Consider the following 21,315-nt stretch of genomic DNA (forward strand, 5'->3'; position numbering starts at 1 on the left):
AAGAGGACAGGTTTTTTGAGAAATCGTAAAAACTATAATTAATAAAACCGAGTCGCAAGTGCCTTTCCCAAAAAAAAAGCAAGATAGTGGAAAAGACATATACATATATTTACATTACTTAAATTTAGAAATCATCCAGTACGTGTGTATGTGTCAGAGATCCTACCATAGTAAGATTAATGATGCTAATATGATGATGGTGAAGCAAAGCAGACTTTTATTTAGTACAGTTTGGGTATGTCAGGATGTTCCGGTCTGCCTGTCATAAATCGTTTGTTCTAAGTTCCCGGGTAACCAGACCAGAGCAAAGGCATTAATAATAACTATATAAAAATAGCATTGTTTTCGCTGATTCTGTTTCTGTTACAGGTCATTTATAATCATCAGAGGAAAACTTAAGACTGTTTCATAAACATTTCCTCGTAGGAGGTTTAAGCTTTGCCACATTGAGTTAAATAAAGTAGACATATGTAAAGGTTAAACTATTAGAAATGTTCTGGCCACACAACAGTAAGCTGATCAAAGAGCTTAAGGCCAGGACACACCAGTCCGGCTACCCGAAAATGGAGACTGCCGATTCAGGGAGCTCCAGTCTTCCCGTCGCGGCCGAAAAAGTGCAAAGAACACACCAAACCGACTGCTGACCTTCCGTACGCTCTGCGCTTGCACGGGACGTAATGTCTCCATAACAGTAGGCGGCGCTAATCTGTATTGTGGCCCGAAAAAATACGGAAGCCGGAAATGATGGCACGGCTCTCTAGACCATAAACATAGATAGAAATACGTATTTATATTTATGGACCATAAAGAGCACCATTTTTAGCCGAGAGTGTCGAACATGGTGTCGAGCAGTCAACAAGGGTTGATGCATGTGAGTACTCGCTGAAAGAAACAAACAAACACATTAAAACGATGGCTAACTGTTGTTAGCTGTTTGTGCTACCCGCCTCACTTCCGGGCTCCACTGATTCGCTAGCCCTCCACAAATCAAATTGCTCCAACTGAAAGACTGCCCGCCGCCGATTGACATGTCGTCGCATCTACGACGACCGATTTCACGGCACACACCAAACAGATTCGTGTCCCCGCCCCCTCCCGACTCTACGACGGCGATTATCGGGCCGGTGTGTCCTGGCCTTTACGTGCAGTAAACGTTAGTGAATGACTTGCTGCAGTGGGAGTACTGGGCCCAGGACAGAGCGCCCATGATTGCTAATCCCAACATCCTTAAATCTGTGCCGGAGGAGACTCAGGCCGTGGGGGTGTTACAAATCCCCAGTCTTGCTCTCAAGTGCCTGCCTGGCTGTGAATATCTCCCTTTCTCCATCTGTTACCGGTGACACTCGCCCGCTAAGAGCCCCCGTTGGATTGAGGAAAACACAGTAGGGGGTAGGACAAGGGTTTTAGCCCTCTTTGCCCGGGCAAATTAAAATTCTAATTATCCTCCATTACAGGCCGGGGGTGCTCTAAAACAGATCAGCTACTGATGACTTCTGCAGCCAGCTGTTTGGTCGCTCCATTGAACAATAGGCTATAAAAGAGGGTGTATTTTTGTTTGTGTGTGTGTGTAAATGTGTCAAGGAGTAGGGGAATGTGTATGTGTGTGTGTGTGTGTGTGTGTGTGTGTGTGTGTGTGTCCGCCAAGGGAGGGGGTTGTTGTGCGTTGGATTAAGATAAAGACCAGGGGGATGATGATGATGCTCTCTTTGGCCTGGTAAATGTGTTTTTGTTCCTCCTCTGTTGGCCTCATTTGTTGTTGTTTTTGATGATGTTGCTGTCATTTTTGGGCAGTGGGCGTTCTTGTTTTTTTTTGCCACGTTCCCCTGTCTCTCCCACTAATCTGTGGGATTTTTTTTTTGCAAAGCTGTTGTTATTAGAGTGCAGTAGAGTGCCTATGGTGGGGTACTGTTGAAAAGAACATGAAGGCTCCAAAATGTAATTCTGCCCTGGGTAGACAGTAGCCTGGTTGCTCAAAGTTTGTTTTTGCCTTTGATGTTTTTGACAAAGGGTCCCAGGACACTGACACCATATAAATCACTAGACACCTCTGATGTCCTGTTTGATATAGCCTGACTGGATGTTTTTTCAGACCCTGAATATGACAGTTTAAGTTTTTTTTTATAATTTTTTAATCAAATTTTAGACAGCCATAATCCTGAGAATCTTGACATTATCCATTACTGTCTGGTATGAAAACACATCTAAGCACACAATAACCAAAATGGACAGAATTTCCACCACAGCATTAAAGATTATAGGCTGCAAACTTACCACACTGGTAGACCCCATGTGAAAACAACATACCCAAACACAAAGATATTCAATTTACAGTAAAAAAAACATTAGTAATATGCACATTATTATATTTCGAAGGATAAATTGACAAATCGCTTCAGCTCTAATTCATTTTAGAAAAATTGTTTGTAGAGTGGTTAATGATAAAGTTAGAGAAACTTTAGATCTCATGATACCATACTCTTTAGTTGCTGCCGTGAAGGTTTTCCATTTGGTGACACGATCCATAACCTAGATATTATTATGTGAGTCATTGTGCAAGTGCAAAATGTGATATGGTGTGTATATGAGTAAAGAGCAAGCTTCCAGCACTCACTTTCGCTCTGTCACACATACACAAGCTTCACAGATGAGTTTCAAGTGAGAGACACTTCACACAGTATGAAGTGACATAAACCCTGTACAGTGACCTGGGTGGGTGACACGGCGCCGTAACATAGGATGCTTCATGTCTGGTAGGGTGATACTACCAGTGTCAAGTTTTACTGTGAGCAAGCGAGAAGCTGGCATGCTGCCGCTTTGACTGACACACACACACACACACCAACTCATTGCTGCTTTAAAGTTGGAGTCAGCGATTCTTGTTCTCAAAATCACATTTGATCAAAATCAGTGAATATCTCTTCACAATCCCCTGTGCGTACTGTGTGTGCGCTGAAAATAAATCTGGTGTTAATACACAGCCTAGGCTCTGTAAACTGGTATATGAACAAAGGGTTTACAAAGGGGCCCACTGTAGCTAGCAACATGCCCATTTACAGAGATTAGGCTACGCATTATCCAGAATTGCTGACTCCACCTCTAATACTATATCCACTCATATCAGCTTCGTGCTGACTAACAGAGAACTAATGCAGATTGTGTTAAACAAGGGGAAAAGGTTATGGTAAAGAGAACGTGAAGAAACATGTCGCTTATATATAAAAGACGCAGTTGTATTACTGTAGGGCAGAAATAATGCAGAAGCAAGCTGAAATCTAAAGCATAAAACCCATCTCCAGGGCCTCTGGGGGGGGGGGGGGGGGGGTAGAGGGAGGATGAAGAAGAGGGAGGCAGTGTGAGGGAGGTGCAGGCGCATTTATACAAAGGTCTGAGTACACACAGGCGGAAGGTTTACTCACAGGTTGCAAGTGTCCCAACTCCCAAGACCCCTTTGTAAACAGCAGGTTTGTGTTGCTCACTGACATCCTATCTGAGTTGTTGATTGTGAGCGTAAATGGTTCAGGGAATGAACTCACACCCACACCCACACACACTCCTAAAAAGGCCAACTATAATGCATATTGTACACTTGTGCCAAAGGCAGCAGTGTGTCCACAGTAAACAAGCCATTTGCCAGAAAACATGAGTCAAACAAATGTAGGCTTCCAAAAGAACCTTTCCTGGGGTATGGATATACATAAAACAATTCAAATGAATATAAGACTAAACCAAATTAGACAACCACAACAACAAAAAAATTGAATAAGACAGGCTAAACAGATCCCTACGCTTACGGCTTATTTTATTATTACTTAAGTAGCATCATAGCTGGAGTAAAATGTATTTTTTGAAGCATTATTAAGTGTGTTATATGCTCCATTTCATATATCTCTCACATTCCATAACCATAAATTGTAGTCATGATGTTGTGGCTTTAACCAGGTCAAAGTAATACATTTCACAGTTGCTCTAAGTGAAATTCAAAGTAAATATTTTTGGTTTCTCTCTTCTAACCATTCCTAGCAGGGAGATTCTTGGATCTTCTGGGATGTCCACATGCATTACCTCCCTTACAGCTTGGAAAATGTTCCTTCCAGTAGTTTTTCTAGTTTGGACAATACCAGAACATGTTTATATAGTCTAGAATAGTATGTGTCTAGAGAGCCTTTCCAGAAAAACTAAAGCAGCCCACTCCTCTCATCTTGTCCTGCAGCTGCAACACACAGAGACAAAACATACACCCAGGGCAGTGTTGCCAGATCTAGCGAAAGAAACAAGCAACCACACCTAGAAAAAGTAGCCCAAAAGAAGCTACCATTTCTTCAACAATTGCAAATAGCCTATATATACATCCATTTTATATACATGATATAATAAAGTCAACCATATCCATCTTTACAATAATAATAAGGGAATTTTATTGCATCCACTTCATCAACAACATTCATACTTACTTCGGAAATCACTCATTAATATAGATACTTTATCTTTCTATATCATATTCATTGTAAGAAGGGAGAAATACTAGGTCTACTTTGGTTGGATTGTAAAAGATGTAAAAGCAAAAGAATAAGAAACTTAAACTTGATTTTATGCATGGGCAGCAAGCCCAGATAAACGACTGCACTTCAGAAACAAGCTCAACTAACTGCACCCAGCGACAGCCAATAATTTTATTAGAGACTTTACTAAAAACAAGCCCAAAGATGCTTACAAAAAGCAGACATGGCAACGCTGACCCAGGGGTGAAGGAAGTCTCTTAACCGACATGCATATCCTCCATCTCCCTACCCGTTCCTCCCCTGCTGTTGCAATTGCATTTAGCAAGCCACGTGTGCTGCCATTACAACCCATTGTCCAGGCCCACTGAGGGATGGGGCACAATGACAGACTTTTAAGCAGCGTGCCTCTGAAAAGGACAACAGACAATTTTGCATTTGAAGGGTTAAATATGCATGAGAGGCAACAATGGGTGAGGGCAGGGGGGTTACCACCATTGTGTGACCCCTTTTTTCCAACCCCAAAATACAAACACACACACACACTGACACACACTCCTCCAATAACAGATGGTTGGATGCTAGCGAAGGCGAACAGTGTGCTCCCCCTTCTCTCTTCTATCACCCTGGCCGCTGAGGACAGCTGGGAGGCAGACATTCCTTCTTCTCAGCTTTCACAGGAAAACAAAGAAGTGAGTGGAAGTACTCCTACACACACGTGCATGTGTTCAGACACACACACACACACACTAAACCCCCGCCCCCCTCAACAAAAAAATTGTCAATGCAACCAACTGATCATATTTCAGCAGCAGCTTGTGTGCATGTCAGCCCGTAGAGGTATGAGTGCTGAGCCTGGGACATTTGTTGAAGGTGAAAGTCAGAGAGATAATCCCAACTGTTCTTACCAAGGCTTGCACGCTCGCTGGCTGATACGTTGGTAGTAATAGCGAGGTAGGGGCAGATTAAACCTACTACGAGGAACTCTGAAATGTTTACGAAACAGCCATTTGTCCTCTGATAATCATAAATGATCTGAAACAGCAAACAAGACAGTCAGTGAAAATAATTCTATTTTTATATAGTTATTATTAATTGCCTTTGAATGGGTACATTTTTTCAACTTACAAAATGATTAACGGCGGGCAGGCCGAACATCCTGTGTTACCCGAACGGTACTAAATCAAAGTTTATTTTGCTTCACCATTGTCATATTACCATTATTAATCTTACATAGTCACATATAAATACATTACCCCATTGCGATGCATCCTGCAGCCTCTTTTACACTCGCTTGCGAAACAAATGCACACGCCACTGGATAGCGCGGCAAAGATCTTTAAGACAGCAGGCACTGATGTCGTGAACACATTACCGCTTTTGTCCTATGGTTCAACTAGAATCAACAGAAAATCTAAATTCCTCAAAGCCACTTTAAGTTAGTAATAAAATAAAAACTGCCATTAGCCAAAGCTCAGTCTGCAGCTGGTTGTTCTGTTCCTTCCCTTTCAGAGACACGTGTGAATTGTTAGGTGTACTGTACAGGTTCACCGCAAAGAAAAGCAGTGCAGTTCATAATTAATTGCAGACAACATAGCAGCTAGGGAGAGTGCAACTGTAAATGGAGAGTGGCATTGCAGAGAGCAGGAAGACTTATAAGTAATTTATTCATATCGTTCATTTTAGTTGTATAGGATACATGATTATGGTGATGTACCCTCGTAAGAAGCCAAGAGGCACAGGGAGAAATACCTTTGCGCTACATCTCCAATAGTTCAACAATGCACTCAGTGTTACAGCCCTAGCAGCACATCAACACACTAACAAGGTCCAACTGAACTTCCATAGAGCAACTGCTCCAGCAAGTCACGAAGAGGATGAACAAATGGCACAGAGTTCATAACCTCTCCACACATTACAGACGGCTCCGCTGAGATAAGTGCTACACCATGTGTTGTCAGTGTATGTGTCCCGTACTTCTTAATAATATCATTTGTGTTCAGTAGACAGTAAAGGCTATTGCCGGTTTCTCTGACCTCTGAGTACCAAAAACCGAAACTGCTACTAATCTCTTAGTTGCAAGAGGCCAATCAAAAGGACCTACTTGCCAAAAGTAAGTGTAGTTCTTCTCACATTGTTGTAACAACCAGTTTATCTTGATAGGAAGATTTCCGTGAGGACAATCCGGTCATTCTTTGATGGTTGGTTGGTTCAAAGCCTGATCCATTTATGAATCTTTGTGTATTCTGGGTAAAGAAACTGCTTTCCTATGAACACCATTCAGAGCATACAGTTGAGTGCGCAAAATATACAAAGCAGCAGCCCGAAATTTAAATTCATACTTCAGCGTGCAACAGCAGCAGCTATAAACTGTGTTCAGTGAGTCAGATGCTAAATATTAAGGAACTTGGATCCGGTTCAGGACATCCCCTTTCTCTGGTATCAGTACGTCAGATCTATTACAAATAGTAGAACAACTGGGATTAGCAACAGCCTACCTGGATTTGGCAACAAAGTATTCCCAAGAAACAAATTCTTAATTTTACTTCAAGGCAACTGTCCATTAAAGAAAATCCAAGCAAGCCCAGTCAAGAAAAGTTGGACCAAGATTAAACTCAAGTCAACTTTAATTTGTAACAATGAACCTTTTCTGAATTAATTTCTGCTGAATAACAGTGAATTCAACCAGATTGGTTGACATATTTTTACTCAAGCCAATAATATAAAATGACATAAGGGGATTTCTTTGTCAGTAGCAGGTAGTGAGAGAGCTACCAATGAACTACCGTTTTATCGTGAAGAAGAAGATACAAAGTACTGGTTACTAAGCAGTAAGCACAACACAATAAAGAGTATAGTTATTTACTCACACATGCTGAATTATAAGTAATTACTCAGAAATCAACAAATACATCCCAGGTTATTTTCCTATGTGCCAAGTAGATTATTAATAATCAAATCTGTGACTCAAGCCCAACTGTCGTGTGCAGTTGATGACGGATGACTCCAGCCCACACATACAAACACAAGCTGTTGAAGATAACATGTTACAAAAGGCTTAGTGCTGAAAGGATTAGCCTATGAACAGAAAGCAAATCAAAATCACATTTGTCTCATTTTATATTAAAAAAATAACACATATTTGCAGGTCTCAGCCCCGCAAAAGCTAAGAGTTGCTCACAATTTACCGTATTTCATTGTAAATCGATTATTTGAGCCTTTTGCCTGTTCAGAAAAGTATTCAACTCTAAAGATGTCTTTGGAGTTGATAGCTTAATATAGCCATTTGTCATTATTTCTTACATTCAAAGATTGATTTATAAATGTGCAATCTTATACAGAAAGATATGGACATTAATACCGATAAGACATTCAGAGACATGCCTATTCTCATAAATCCTAACACAATGATACAAATGGACTTCAGTGAAAGCATACACAAAGACCTTCGCCATTTGGCTCCTGGTTGTTACAGAGAGCTATTTACAGATGATGTAATAAGAACAGAGGGCATTAGAGTGGAGCTAAGCCAACTGGCCACTGAAACATCTCTACACTCCACCTAATGGACTGGCTACTGTCTGAGGGATAGGACTAGACAGAACAAAAAAATAACAGGAAATCAGTTACGAAAAGTAGACGGGGAAATATTGAATGTTAATGCGGACATCGTTCTGGCACAAATGAAAAACAGACACACGTATCATTCTGTCACAGTGAAAAATGAATTGTAGTTGGGTGAAAAAGGGAGATGTTAAAAGTAGTGAGGGCATGCTGTAAGTGAGAACCCTGACTCAGGCCGGCGAGTCAGCAACTTACACACAGCACGGAAGCGTCTTTGAGGAAGACATTTAATCCCCAACGGCTCCGGGGGGTTTCTGTTCTGAATCAAACCTCACTTCACTTTGGAAGGGGAGCAGCTAACAATCCTGGATTGTGGAATGCCAGCTCTTGTTATAATAAAAAAAATAATGACATTGTAGTTATATAGCGCTTTTCTAGAGAATCTTAAGTCTTTCCTGCCTATGCACTATCTCTCTTAAACATCCATGGAGGCAGAACTGGCCGGCAATGACGGAGCCTTTTTCTGCTGAAATGCAGTCGATTGAGTAGAAACAGCTGTGCAGCACATCCACCCATGTGCAACACTAATGCGGGAGGATTGCACATGTAAGAGCCCAGCCCTTCCCCTCAGCCCAGTATCAGCAAGTCTGTCGGTTGATCAAGCTGTTGATTTTATTTTCTGCTGTGTATTTTTCCAAGTCTGACTCGGTTTGTGTAGTGTCTCTGGACTTTGGATAAGTTATTTAGCAAGGAAACTAGATGAGTTTTTGATGCACGCTTCTGGAAAAGATAAAGTTAGCCCTACAGCTAAAATCTTAATCAACAGATTAAGGGCTTGTGCGTGATGCAGTACAGTATTGCCTGGTTTCCACTGTCTCGCTACAGCTGTGACATGTTAAGGCATGACTGTACCAATCCCACTCAGTATGTCACCGTGTATCCCCCATAGGTCATAACCATGTATACCACTGACAGTTGTGCTAAACTGCTGGTCATGTAGGTGGCCAAAAATAAAGCACAGAAAGAAACACTTAAAATGTTGTGTATCCAGCTGTCATTACTCTAACTGGAGTCTAGCCTAAGCATTTATGTGCCTCAAAGTTGTAATTGTTGTTTTAAGTGCTAGTGCAAGCCAAACATGTACTACTGCTGCATCTTCAATTAAAGGTGCGCTATGTTGTTTTATATGAAGGGGATTTGCTTGCATTTGCAAAGCCATAAGGTAGTTTACAAAACATATTTACTCTACATGTATTCCTCAGTATTCAATAATTATATCATAAATTAAAGCATTTCTCTAGGCACCTGGAACCAAACGTAAGACTGGATTTTGTTTGTAAACAAGACTGTGAGCCCTGCTGCTGTAAATAACAACAGTGAAACAGTCACTTTTAAGGCAGCTTTATCTAACTTCAGACAGTTTTCCCGGGATCCAATGTTGCCGTGAGTAAAGTTTGTATATTCAATTATGAGAATATAGAAAACGTTCACTTCTGTGACACACCCAAAGTTACATAGTGCACCTTTTAAAGCCTGGAAACCGCTAAAGCTTTCCTGTGAAGCAGCTACGTTCAGGAAGTGCAGCTTTCTTCTGCAACCCAACTGCTAGACGCAAGATATGGATGTTTTTCTGAGGTTTTCGTCAGTAGATCATTTTACAGTAAAAGATTTTTCCTGATGATATAATAATAAAATGGTAAAAAGCCACAGGAAACTGGTATGAATAAACCTCAAACCTTCAAGCTTGTCATCAAGATATCATCTTTTATCCCTTCTGAACTGTAGCATAGAAACCCATTCATTGCTCACAGTCTGGCACGACGTGGATGTCTCAACCAATGGCAAACTCGGCATATGTGTGTAGGATGCTCAGGGCCTTATGTGTACGCTCATGAACTTGTTTGTACAGGATGTTGCTGTTGACTGACCAAGTAAGGAAAGAGTCAACCCACCCACACTGTTTCAGTCGGCCTTAAAAAACACACACACATAGAAGAGGAGGTGAGGGAGGACAGATGAAGACAATGCGAGACAGAACAGAGATTTTTGTGAAAGAAAAAAATGCTTGACCATGCAAAATACAAATAAGGAAATGAGGAGATGGACAAAATAACTAAATGAAAGCCGACAAAAATAAATAAAGAAAGTGAATGAATCAAAGCGGGAACAGGAGCCAAAGCAGCAGAAGACAGGAGAGACTGGGGGATATATTTAGCAGCTCATTAGTCAGAGATGTCCTCTACTCAGCAGGCTGGTCTCTCGGATGAGGCCCCTTTGGAAATCATTATGACTGCCTGCTGCTTCAGACAAACCACACACATTACACTGGAAAACAATTTACAAGCTGACTCTTCTTCTCTACCCGGCCTCAATGTGGCTTCAAAATAATCCTCAAGTTATGGAGAGGCGTTCAAAAAACAAAGCCATGAACAAGGCAGAGAGTACCAGTGTTTTTGGAGAATACCTTACTGGGTTTTAACATTATCAATGGCATTAACAACTCCATATATCCTAACTTATTTTGTATGTATGTTATCAGATTTGACCGTTGGCGTGCCCGGTGCCAGTGCCACCACTCCCTGCTCTGACATTCATTAACCTTTCCTATACTTTTATAGCACCTGTCATAAGTGCAGGAATAGCAAAATGGTGGTATAGCCCCGCTGCACTCACAAAACTGCATGCCAAGAGGAAAACACAGCTTGAACAGTAAACACAAACATTATTAAAAAAAAATAACATCAAATGGGAGAAGAAAATGAAAAACCCATCCAATGATAAGCTTGGTGTTGGCAGGTGAAGTGGCAGCGCTGTGTATAGCTCACACAACAATCCCAGCCATCTGGGATCTTCACTAAGTAATGGAACGGTCTGGGCGACTGCTTAAAGTGGATGAAATGGTCTTGATCCGCCTGTCCGCACTGCAGTGTCTGTTTCTTTCCATGGAGTATTTTCCTTCTTTTTTATTTTTTTGTCTGGCAAGGCGTTTAAAGTTTCCCTTTAGGGCTTGATTGGATGGGAGAGCCGTTAAATGAAACAGGCTGAGAGCAGAGAGTGATGGCTCAAGTGATAAACACACAGGTAATGAAAGGCTGATGGATTCGACCAGTCTAATGGGCCTTGGTCTCACCTGGCTAATGGCTGGAAAGTGAGGGAAAAGAAAGGAGAAGACGTCATAGAAAAGGGGCTGTGTAAGTGCTGGGTATTGGCATGGGCATCACGATACATTAAATATCACGATACATGGGTAACAATATGATATATCACAATACATTGCGATACAGTTCATAGTGTGATATATTGCGATATTCAGAATCGTATTTGGAAGGGTCGTTTCTAATTTAGTCATCCAAGTGTTGGCCATGTTGCTTCCAGCTTTCACTCTGCCACAACACTGGGAATAGCAGACGGCAATTCAAAGCAACTAGCGGTATGCTGCTACAGTACCTACATCTACAGGAGTGGAGGCTTTAGTTCACAACCTTTTTATAATCACTGGAGCTGGAACAAAAATAAATATCACGACATATTGTCTTTTTTTTTTAGTAGTGCCCCACTGTGCTGTGTTCAGTATATTCAGTCACTCACACATGCACACAGTGAGTTAGCAGTCCTAATTGCAGCCTGGTGATCCAGTGGAGCTGCAGCTTGCTGTGGCCATGGCCTGTGGCTTCCAACACCCCCCATAAAAGCCCCTCTTTGTTCCCACATTTGAGAAAGGAGTCAGTAGCCAACGTATGCTCTACCCCTGCCTGCCTCTAAACCGCCTTGCTTTAGGACTTCAGGGGGCTATTCTGAACAGTTAATCCCACCCCCACCCCCTGTAACCCCCTCCCTTCACCTCAGGCTGCACTGTTTCAAAAAACCCAGCCTATCTAGCAAACTTTCTGTGAGGGCTGGAAACCAACAGTTAAGCAGGCATACTCACACGCTGTGGCTTTTTCTGTACACACAAACACTTTTTGTTTGGCTACAGAAAGCAACACGTTTCAAAGACTAAAGCTGTTTGAAGAGAGCAGAAGTAGGGCAAGGATCATTCAGATATTTTCCTCTGTGGTCAAGCGCTGTGACGTTTCTGCTAGCCACTGGAGTCTACCCCTGTTATTAAAGAGAATAGGGGAGTTGTCAAGGGTTTCTTCCTTTAGCAATTCTAAGTTTCGAGAACACATACTCATTTCCTTGGGTTGGTCCCTCACGCCGATGCAGGACATTGCCAAAAACAACAACAATCTTTTCGGTGCCATAGACCGTCATCAAGTAGAGTAAAGATTTTCAACAGTAGCCAAGAATAGACAACAATCGATCGTCGAAAAACAAACACAATTCCTTAGAGGAAATTATGCAGTTCAATGCTCTTTCTCTGACTCTCCTACCCTTCCTTACCCTATGACTCCACTTTTCTTCCAGGGCCGGGGGCGGGGCGGGTGGGAGCCATTTCCCGTTCTCACACATGAACATATATAAACGTCAACACCACACAGCGCACACAGCGGGCTTGTTTGTGGGAGACTTCTGGTTCTCGCCGGCACTTTCCTGTACAGCTTTAACTCAACTCCACACAAAGGGTTTGTAGAGGGCATCGTTCATCTATTTAAGTGGACCCACGAAGATGGTCCGAGTGCTTTTTGCCTCCTGACATACTACACTGTTAGAGCAGAAAACACAGCGTGTGATTGTGTGAATAGACCCTTCGGCGCACTGAGTTCCAATCTTTACTCTTTTGAGTTCTGACTCACTGTCTAGGCCCACTTCCTGTCAAACGAACCACAAAGGCTCACTGTAGGAATTAACACCATGTTAGGGACTATGCAGCAAACATTAATGGGATGTCACATGGACTTGGAAAAATGCTCTAGAAATAAAGATTTGACTTACTATTCAGATTTTTCTATTGCTTGTGTATCGTTTGTCTTGAGGCCTTATGTATTTATTTATTTTATCATCAAACTGTTTACTCCTTGCCCGGCCCTTGTGTGTTGTCTCTGACACACTCCTGTGTCTGTCTACGGTTTATATGTAAATGTTTATATGGTCTGTTGAAATTGAATTGCCCTTTTGGATAAATAAAGTTGTTTGAACTTGAACTTGATATTTGCACCGTGCCCTGAAAATCCTCCAGACTGATGCCATTGATCGTGTGCGCACACAGAGCCCAAGGTGCCTCTTTGTTGCTGTGTTTGTTTACTGGCACCCTGCTTGAATGCAGGGGGGGAGGGATGTTTTTGTTTAGAAAGTTGCTAGCCTTGGAAGAACTTCCTGAATCATAAACACAAATGTTATCGTCGACAGTAATCACAAACCTTTGAGGGAGCCATTTACATTCGCTCAGCAGGTATCCTCCCTACTGGTAGTCTTGTATACAATGCGCAGTGGAAGGCCAGGAAAAAAAAAGACATGACTTGGACTGTGACTGGTTTCTAAAAATATCTCAGCCCCGAAAAGCTTTGTGGCTACTTCCTAACAGAGCGTATTAACACTTAGAAGATTGAATTGTTGTCCTGACCTTTCTACGGACAACATGAAGCCACCGATGTGGATCCTTAAAGCTTTTCCTCTCTTTGTTAATGGAACTATAAGAGGAAGCCAAGAGTAACAACCTTTACCGTCTATCTCATGTAACTCATTTACCATCACATCAAAAGGGACAATTTTCCTGAATGAGAAATATCCACAAAAAAAGATCACAAGACAAACATAAACTTCCATAAACCAAAAGTAGAGGTTTGGTGCCGCATTGTTGTTTGTTGGTCTCTGATGTGTACAGCTTGTGCTCTAGAATGCAAATGCTCCACAGTATATTTTCCGTGTATTCATTTCTATTCATTCCACACAGTGCTATTTGTATGAGTCTGGAATGAGACTGTCAGCAGCGATGACATTTTGTATTCATGACATTTTCAAGAGCAATCTCCATCCCCGGAACACGTCAAGGGATTACCTATGTGAATTATGTATGATGAGCAGGAGAGAGCAATGGAGGCCGCTGAACAGAAGAACTAATAACACGATGAGCGTCTCACGTTTAGATGCCAATGTCTTAATCATGGATTATATGTCAGACTTTTATGCTGTAAAATACTGCACTATCGTTTGTTTAAGTATTGTAACTTGCTGTTCCTTGTTCTTATGTTTACATACACCCCATTATCATTCTCATTTATATTCACAGCTCTTGGCAATTTCCTGTTGTTTTTCTTATACTATAAAAAGGGAATCTTTTTTCTCATCAAGGAGCATTAAAGTTTCATAATCGAGAAAAATCAACAGAAAAACCATTAGAAAGGAGCAGTAGGTAAGTATTGTTTTAAAACATTTATGTAGCTTATTTCTGTTATCATTGAGCTGCTTTTTTACTCCTCAATATAAATTGATATTTGAACAAATGGTTAAGATCATAGCAGTGCCTGAACTGATAAAGGCCATCAAAGTACTGTACCATTCACTTAATGCAAGAGAACAATATCAAGTGCTAAACACCATTTAGAAGAGGCAGAACTCTTGAGCTGTGAGTCAGCATAAAGACAGCCTTGTGATAAGGAAGTATTATAAAGTGATAAAATATACAGCAATGAAAACGCATCACGACAACATTTGTGTTGTTGTTCGTTCACACAAAGCACCATCTTACATTTTCCATTACATTTTTCGAAACCCTGTTATTTCACGGCAAAATAATGCAAGTGGCAATATGAAAACAAAAGTTAGTGGTGTGTCCACACATATACAATCAGCTAATCCAGTATGTCTGAACAGATATAGAAAACACAGTTCATAAATCTTTTCTTTAAAACAAGTCAGTTGAAAATAGTCCTATTGGTGGAGTCTAGAGAACTATCTGTCCCTTTCCATCAGTTGACTGGCACAGGTGCATCATGGGTACTGGAAATAAATTCTTGGGTGCGCATTTGTTTCTCCATAATGCACCAACTGTCACGGACATAGTCGATACTGGGTCTGTTTTCACACACAGAAGAACAGATTTTCTTTGGGCACAACCTTATGCTGCATGATATATGTGGAACACACACACAGAAAGATGCACACAAATACAGTCCACACAGCACGTGGGCTGGGGATTTGAGGACAAATCTTTTTGGTACTGGTAGGCAGTGTGTGTGTGTTGGACGTAGAACGTGAGTGAGATAGCAGCCCCTCTGGGCTCTAAATGAATCCTGTGTATTACATAAGACAAAGAGAGAGCGCAAGATAATCTCTGGATTAGCGGTGCCGTACCATTGCCTCTCTCTTTATTCCTTCTGATGCCGTTTCTCAAACTCACACACTTTTGTTTATTTAAGAAATTTAGGAAAGGAAATCAATTAACACTTATTAACATCCAAGGGCCTTACACCAACACACATTTACTTATTCACACATGCACAGTCCACCTCCTCTCTGTGGCAAGGACATCTGGTACATTTCACAAGCTGGCGATGTTAAGGAGTGTGTGTGTGTAGGTAGTTTGTGTTGATTTGGGGGGAAGGGACTCACTGGAACACTGTAGGGCTAAAGTAAAAGGAAAGATGGCACGAGCACATGGGTTCAGTGAGTACAAGCCAGCAACCCTGTATTCCTTTTTTGGAAACAAACGACACGTGACCTGTCTGTGTGCGCTGAAAATAAATCTGGTGTTTATACACAGCCTAGGCTGTGTATACTGGTATGTAAACAAAGGGTATGTAAACAAAGTTGGCCCACCTGAACTAGCAACATACCTGTTTACAGAGCCTAGGCTGTGTATTAACACCAGATTTTTCAGCGCACACACATTACGTACAGGAAACTGATCATGAGGAAATATTCAACAATTATGAGAAAGTTTGATTTTAACAACAAGCCTTCTCTAAAATCGCTGACTCCACTTGTAATGCTCAATATATAAAAAAAAACCCTGATAACTCACATTCAACATCAGGCTGAAATACAATGATCTGAAGGTTGTTTTGGGGTTATCACCAAAGCTGGCTAACCGTGCTAAGAGCCCTGCAGAGGGCTCTAAATGTCACGGCTGATTAAAAACCTTATGACAGCAATGTGACCGCAAGACAACACCATCTCTATGTTTCACCAGAAAGCGGAGGGAAAAAACCCGTTTGCGACTCATTAGGGGCAGCGGATGGATTCACAGAGTGGGGTGGGATTGAGATTCTCGGCAGACGTCTGAAAAGGCAGAGCGACCTGAGAAGGGAGCCAATTTAATCCAACTGACCTGCGAGACACGGGGGGAAAAATACCCTCAATCAATTCACAAGAGACGGGCGAAGATAGCGGTTGAGAGAGAGAGAGAGAGAGAGAGAGAGAGAGAGAGAGAGAGAGAGTGTGTAGGGGTATTGTGTGTCCGAGTCTTACCTGATGCGTGACCATGAGGGAGCAGGGCGAAGAGGAGGAGGAGGTGCGCGGAGGCAGCCAGCCTGTGGGCTAGAGAGGAGGACGGGGCTATCGTCTGAAACGCTACCATTCCATCGCACATCTTTTCCCTCCGGCGACCGAGCAGCGAGAGTCCTCTACGGCTTAACCTGTCCACATACAGAGGAGAGGGGGAGGGAGGGAGAGAGAGAGAGGATTACTATCAATGTCCAGCTGGGATTATGTAACCAAAAGCAACACAGAGACACAGCAGGGAATAGAGTGAGAGAGAGAGAGCCATGCACTGTAATTGAAAGAGAGAGAGAGAGAGAGAGAGAACTAGAAATATTAATGGGGGGAAGGAATATTTTATTTCCACATGCCACAACCTGAAGGAATGATCATCTACACACCATGGCTTCACTGTTTTATTTTCATGATTATTAGTTTTCATATTGCAAATAGCTTTTCATTAGATTAATTGAAATACCTCATTACCTATTTCTTATCATTTGTATTACCATTATTTAATTGTATTGTAAATACTGCTTGTAATCATTTGAGTGTACTGTTTGATGTACAATATTTGATATCCTTCTCAATTGTTATTATTTGTAATACCTTGGGAAATACTGATTTCTATATTGGTCACGTCAATAAAGCTTTCTGAATTGAATGGCAAAGATAAGGACTTCTCTGCCTGTCATCAAGTTACAGTAACCGCATGAATGACTATGTGCATTTCCTCTTCTAATGCAGTCATAAGCTTTTGAATAGGTTACTGCCATAGTATAAACGGCGCCCTGCACAGACAGACAACAATTTCCAGTTCTCCTTTTCTTTAAAACCACCACCAGTTGCAGCATTACCCTGTGCTGTGGATGGGATGATGCAACATGGGAAACAGATTCCTGTTACTGATGAGGTAGCAGCATTTGGGTGAGAGAGACTGAGGCTAAAACTGTGTGAGAGATTCCATGGTAATATAAACAATGATTACAACTGCAGCTTCTGCACAGATCCGTATGGTCAGGGGAGAGGAGCTCGCCCAATGAGCTGCATTTAACTGTAGCTTCATCACAAAATAACAATGTACGTTGATGGCTCCAAGTGCTGTCTATTGCTTGGGCAGCATTACCAGTCAGCCAATCTCATTTGTATTTGTTATTTTTTCAATACAAGTCATTTTTTGCATTCGTAAACGCCCATTAACAAAGGCTTTTGTTTCAGGGAATCCTCAAATGAAGTAATTAAAGAGCTTTGATAAAGAGTGTACAGAACTTTACAGTTGAATAATAAACAGATGCCGTATCACCATCTGCTCAGCTGCGGTGCTACTCTGCCATATGTTGCAGAATGCTTTAAGATAAATACATTAGGGGCGTCTTTCTGAAATATCTCTTGAACACTTAGCTATTCGTATGGCCGACAAACTAGGCTATGTAAAGGAGGATGTTCCTAGAAGAGTGGACCCCTTTATTTACATACCCTTTGTTTACATACAAGTTTACAGAGGGAGGCTTGGGTGTGTATATTAACACCAGATTTATTTTCTATTTTCAGGTTAAAAACATTATGAACAGGTATCGGATCGTAAAGAAAAAAAGGTATTCAATGATTATGACAAAAAGTGATTTTGACAACCGGCCCTCTCCAGAATCGTTGACTCCGCCTTTAAATATCTTTCTAAAAGCATTTGTGAGTTGATGGGGGGATATAAGGAGACGTGCATTATCATTACATATTGGGAGATGCAGGCAGGCACCATACCCTCAAGAAAGCAAGCCCATTGCAGATAAGGCTGCTGAGCTAATGGCTACAGTAATGGCATGGCTGCACTTAGACGGTCGCAAATTTGATTGCAGATATGCTGCGTGTTCACTGCCATAGCTGAGCAGGAACTCTTGGGAAGAGCAAGGTAACTAACACATAGTAAATGAGTTTACGAAAAGTAAATTAATCTACTAGTCAATAAACAGAAAAGGCAACTGCAACTATTTAAATAGTTGATTGTTTGTATAAAGTCCCAACCATTTGACTGGCTAAATCTAGAGCATGTTTGGCATTTTCCAACCACAAAATTATTGAAAAATAGAAATGAAATATCAAAATAGTTGCCTATTTATTTTCTGTGGCTCATCTATTGATTTATTTGATAACATCAAGTTGGGCTTCAGGAAATTGTGGTGTGATTAAGTATACCTTCTCAAAATACTGGAAATTTTTTGTAACTGCCCAATGTACTTTTGTAATTTCACTCCAAAATGACCTAAACTAAGGATAATAAAATAATAAAGAAATCCAACATGTGCAAACAGCAGGGCCCCTTGCTGCCTTACAGTTTTTCCGATGTCCTCAAGAATAGGATGGAGGGGCGTATACCTGCCTGCATGTGGCACGGGCCAGTGGGAGAGAGTGACGTAAGCTGCTTTTGGCAGGACACTATGGGTGTTGCATTGAGCCAAAGGGCACACAGTCAAAAACACATGCAGGGACGGACCCGTGCCAGCCATTCGATCCATAGACTCTCTTTCATTTGACCATGCTGGGATCATCAGTGCAACGCTGCTACATTTACTAAGATGATGTTCTTGCCAAATGAACATCTCAAGCAATATCAAGGACAAGCAAAAGACAAAGACAGGACAAAAACACGTGTTTATTTTCTGAAGCCACTTGTTTGGGATGTAAATAACCAACCGGGATGGCGTTTAAAATGCAGGAATGACCTCCTCAGAGAGTTGGGGGCAGCAGAGTATTGACCGGCTGCTACATTTGCAAAGTGAAAACTTAAGCAGAATTAGCGTAATTGCTTTCACACATTCTCTGCAAAAGGAGAGAGTCATCAAGGTGTCCCACAACAAACAGCATTCCAATTAGCTAGAGCAAGATAGCTCAAAGCCTATAAGGATTTGTTTTAATGGACAGGCTTTATGTTCAAGCATTTGATGAATAGCACAGCAAGGCAGTTTGACAGTGAACACAAGCATTTCAAGGTTGTATTGTCGACTTTGTAACTTGCAACTGTGCGCGTTTCCTGCCACCAAAGACGTCAGGTCTGACACACACGACATATTAAAGAATGTGTTGCTATTTCAGACTTCAAGTGAATTCAGTTTCTCTTTCCTGGAACTACATTTTGTAACAAACCACACACAAACAAACACTTCCTGCCAACAGCTGCATGTAGCCAGGTTATACCAGTGAAACCAAATCACAGTTTAGGACTTGCACTGACATTATGGTGTATGTACAATCAAGAGCTAGAAGGGAATGAATAGACAAGATTAGCCAATGGTAAGATGAAGGAGTAGAGTTTATTGTACATAATAATCTGCAGCTCACTGTCTGTCAGATGTACAGGACAGTGGAAAATGGCACCCAGCCCTAACCAGAACCAAGCTGCTTGAAAGTTCAGATCATAATGATGATATACTGCTGTAATATTCACAATGGTAACACTTTTTTTGAAAAGCTGGAATTGACATCTTTGCTTTTACAAGCAAAGATGTCAATTCCAGCTTTTCATACTTTTCAGCCTTTTATCTGTTTTATTCCACGGTTAACTGAATATCCTTGAGCTTTCACATGTTGGTCAGACGAACAAGCAAATTGAAGGCGTTGCCTATACTCTAAGAAATAATTAAGCGATGAAAATAATTGTTGTCGCATCCGCCCTAAATGACAACGCTAAAAACAGCTATGGTACTTATCAAGTTGTGTAGGCCCTGATGCAGCCCATTGCAATGGGATAGTGGAGGTTTGGTGGGGGAAAACTATGCAAGCAAAGTGTGCACTTCAGACAGCAGTGAGGCAAGCAGCCAGCTAGCTAGCAGGCTGCTGTATGCTGCAGTCTTTGAGCTGCCCGGTGCTCCTGGAATGCAGAGGGAGCCAAGGAGAGCAGCAGTCCGGGAACACAGACACTCAGTGTGCCAGAGAAACAGCCGCGAGGAGATTTCCACCCGATAGGCCCCAGTGCTACTGCGGCTGGGAGAGAGCCGGGCCTGGGCCTGTGGAAGGAGCCCAGAGTGTGGGCTAGGCATGGCAGCAGCACAGAAAGGAGCCTTTGTTATGAGGTATTATGTAGTGTGTTATTACACGGCAGCACTGATAAATGCTGCGTTCTGATTGGTCAATCAACGCATTCAACGGGCTGTTATTTCTCGATCATGCCCTCTGTTAAGGATAATTCACTGTTGCTTATGGACCTATGGACATTGTTCTGATGGATGAATCATTCCTGTCATATCAGTCCGCTGAGAGATGTCTACAAACACGTTAGGCTTCCTAACTCAAAACAATGGAATATTTATTCAACATTACCAGCTTGAGTGGAGAGCAGGGGACTAGAGTCATACTGTTAATGTCCTAAAAGACTCCAGTCAAGACGACCAGAGTAAGTTTGGCCACAACGTTACGTAGTTACCATTGCTATGGAAGAAGTTCCGACCATAGCAGACAACTTTTTGCAACCAAAGCAATATTTTGCTTCGATAATTAATTTAGTTAGTTGCGGTGTAATACGGGATAATGTGCTGCTAAGGGGCCTCAAGAAACAAAGACTGCGTCAGGCTCGTGTTCACCTTGAACATCCCTCGTACTGCCTCAAGGAAGGGGACAGAACGAGGGAGAAGAGGAAAAACAGAGAGAAAGGCATGATAGAACATGAGGAGACAAGAAAATAAAATGCAAAGAAAAAGGAAAAAAACACAGTCATATGTTATGTTGACAGTGTTGAAAGGTAGTGAAACCTGAGAATGGAATTGCAGCCAGACACAGTGTTCTTATCTTTACTCACAAGATGTTTTCTCTAAGCTAGCTGTCAAACAGAAGGAACCTCTGAATGCTGGGCTGCCTGGGAGTTATAAAACATCTCACTGTCAGTTCCACAATGGCTCTTAAATTGAGA

General features: G+C 41.7%; 1 protein-coding gene across 1 annotated transcript in view; it reads right to left on the reverse strand.

Annotated features, from left to right (window-relative positions):
• The window catches only part of susd6 (sushi domain containing 6), a 34,461-nt gene that overhangs the window by 11,166 nt on the left and 1,980 nt on the right, over positions 1–21,315 (reverse strand). The window contains exon 2 of the mRNA XM_080048303.1: positions 16,410–16,576. Within this exon, the coding sequence (XP_079904429.1) occupies positions 16,410–16,530 (121 nt within the window). The 5' untranslated portion in view covers positions 16,531–16,576. The remainder of the gene's footprint in view (positions 1–16,409; positions 16,577–21,315) is intronic.

The sequence above is a fragment of the Ammodytes marinus genome, assembly GCF_949987685.1.
Source record: "Ammodytes marinus genome assembly, chromosome: 19".
NCBI lineage: Eukaryota > Metazoa > Chordata > Actinopteri > Uranoscopiformes > Ammodytidae > Ammodytes > Ammodytes marinus.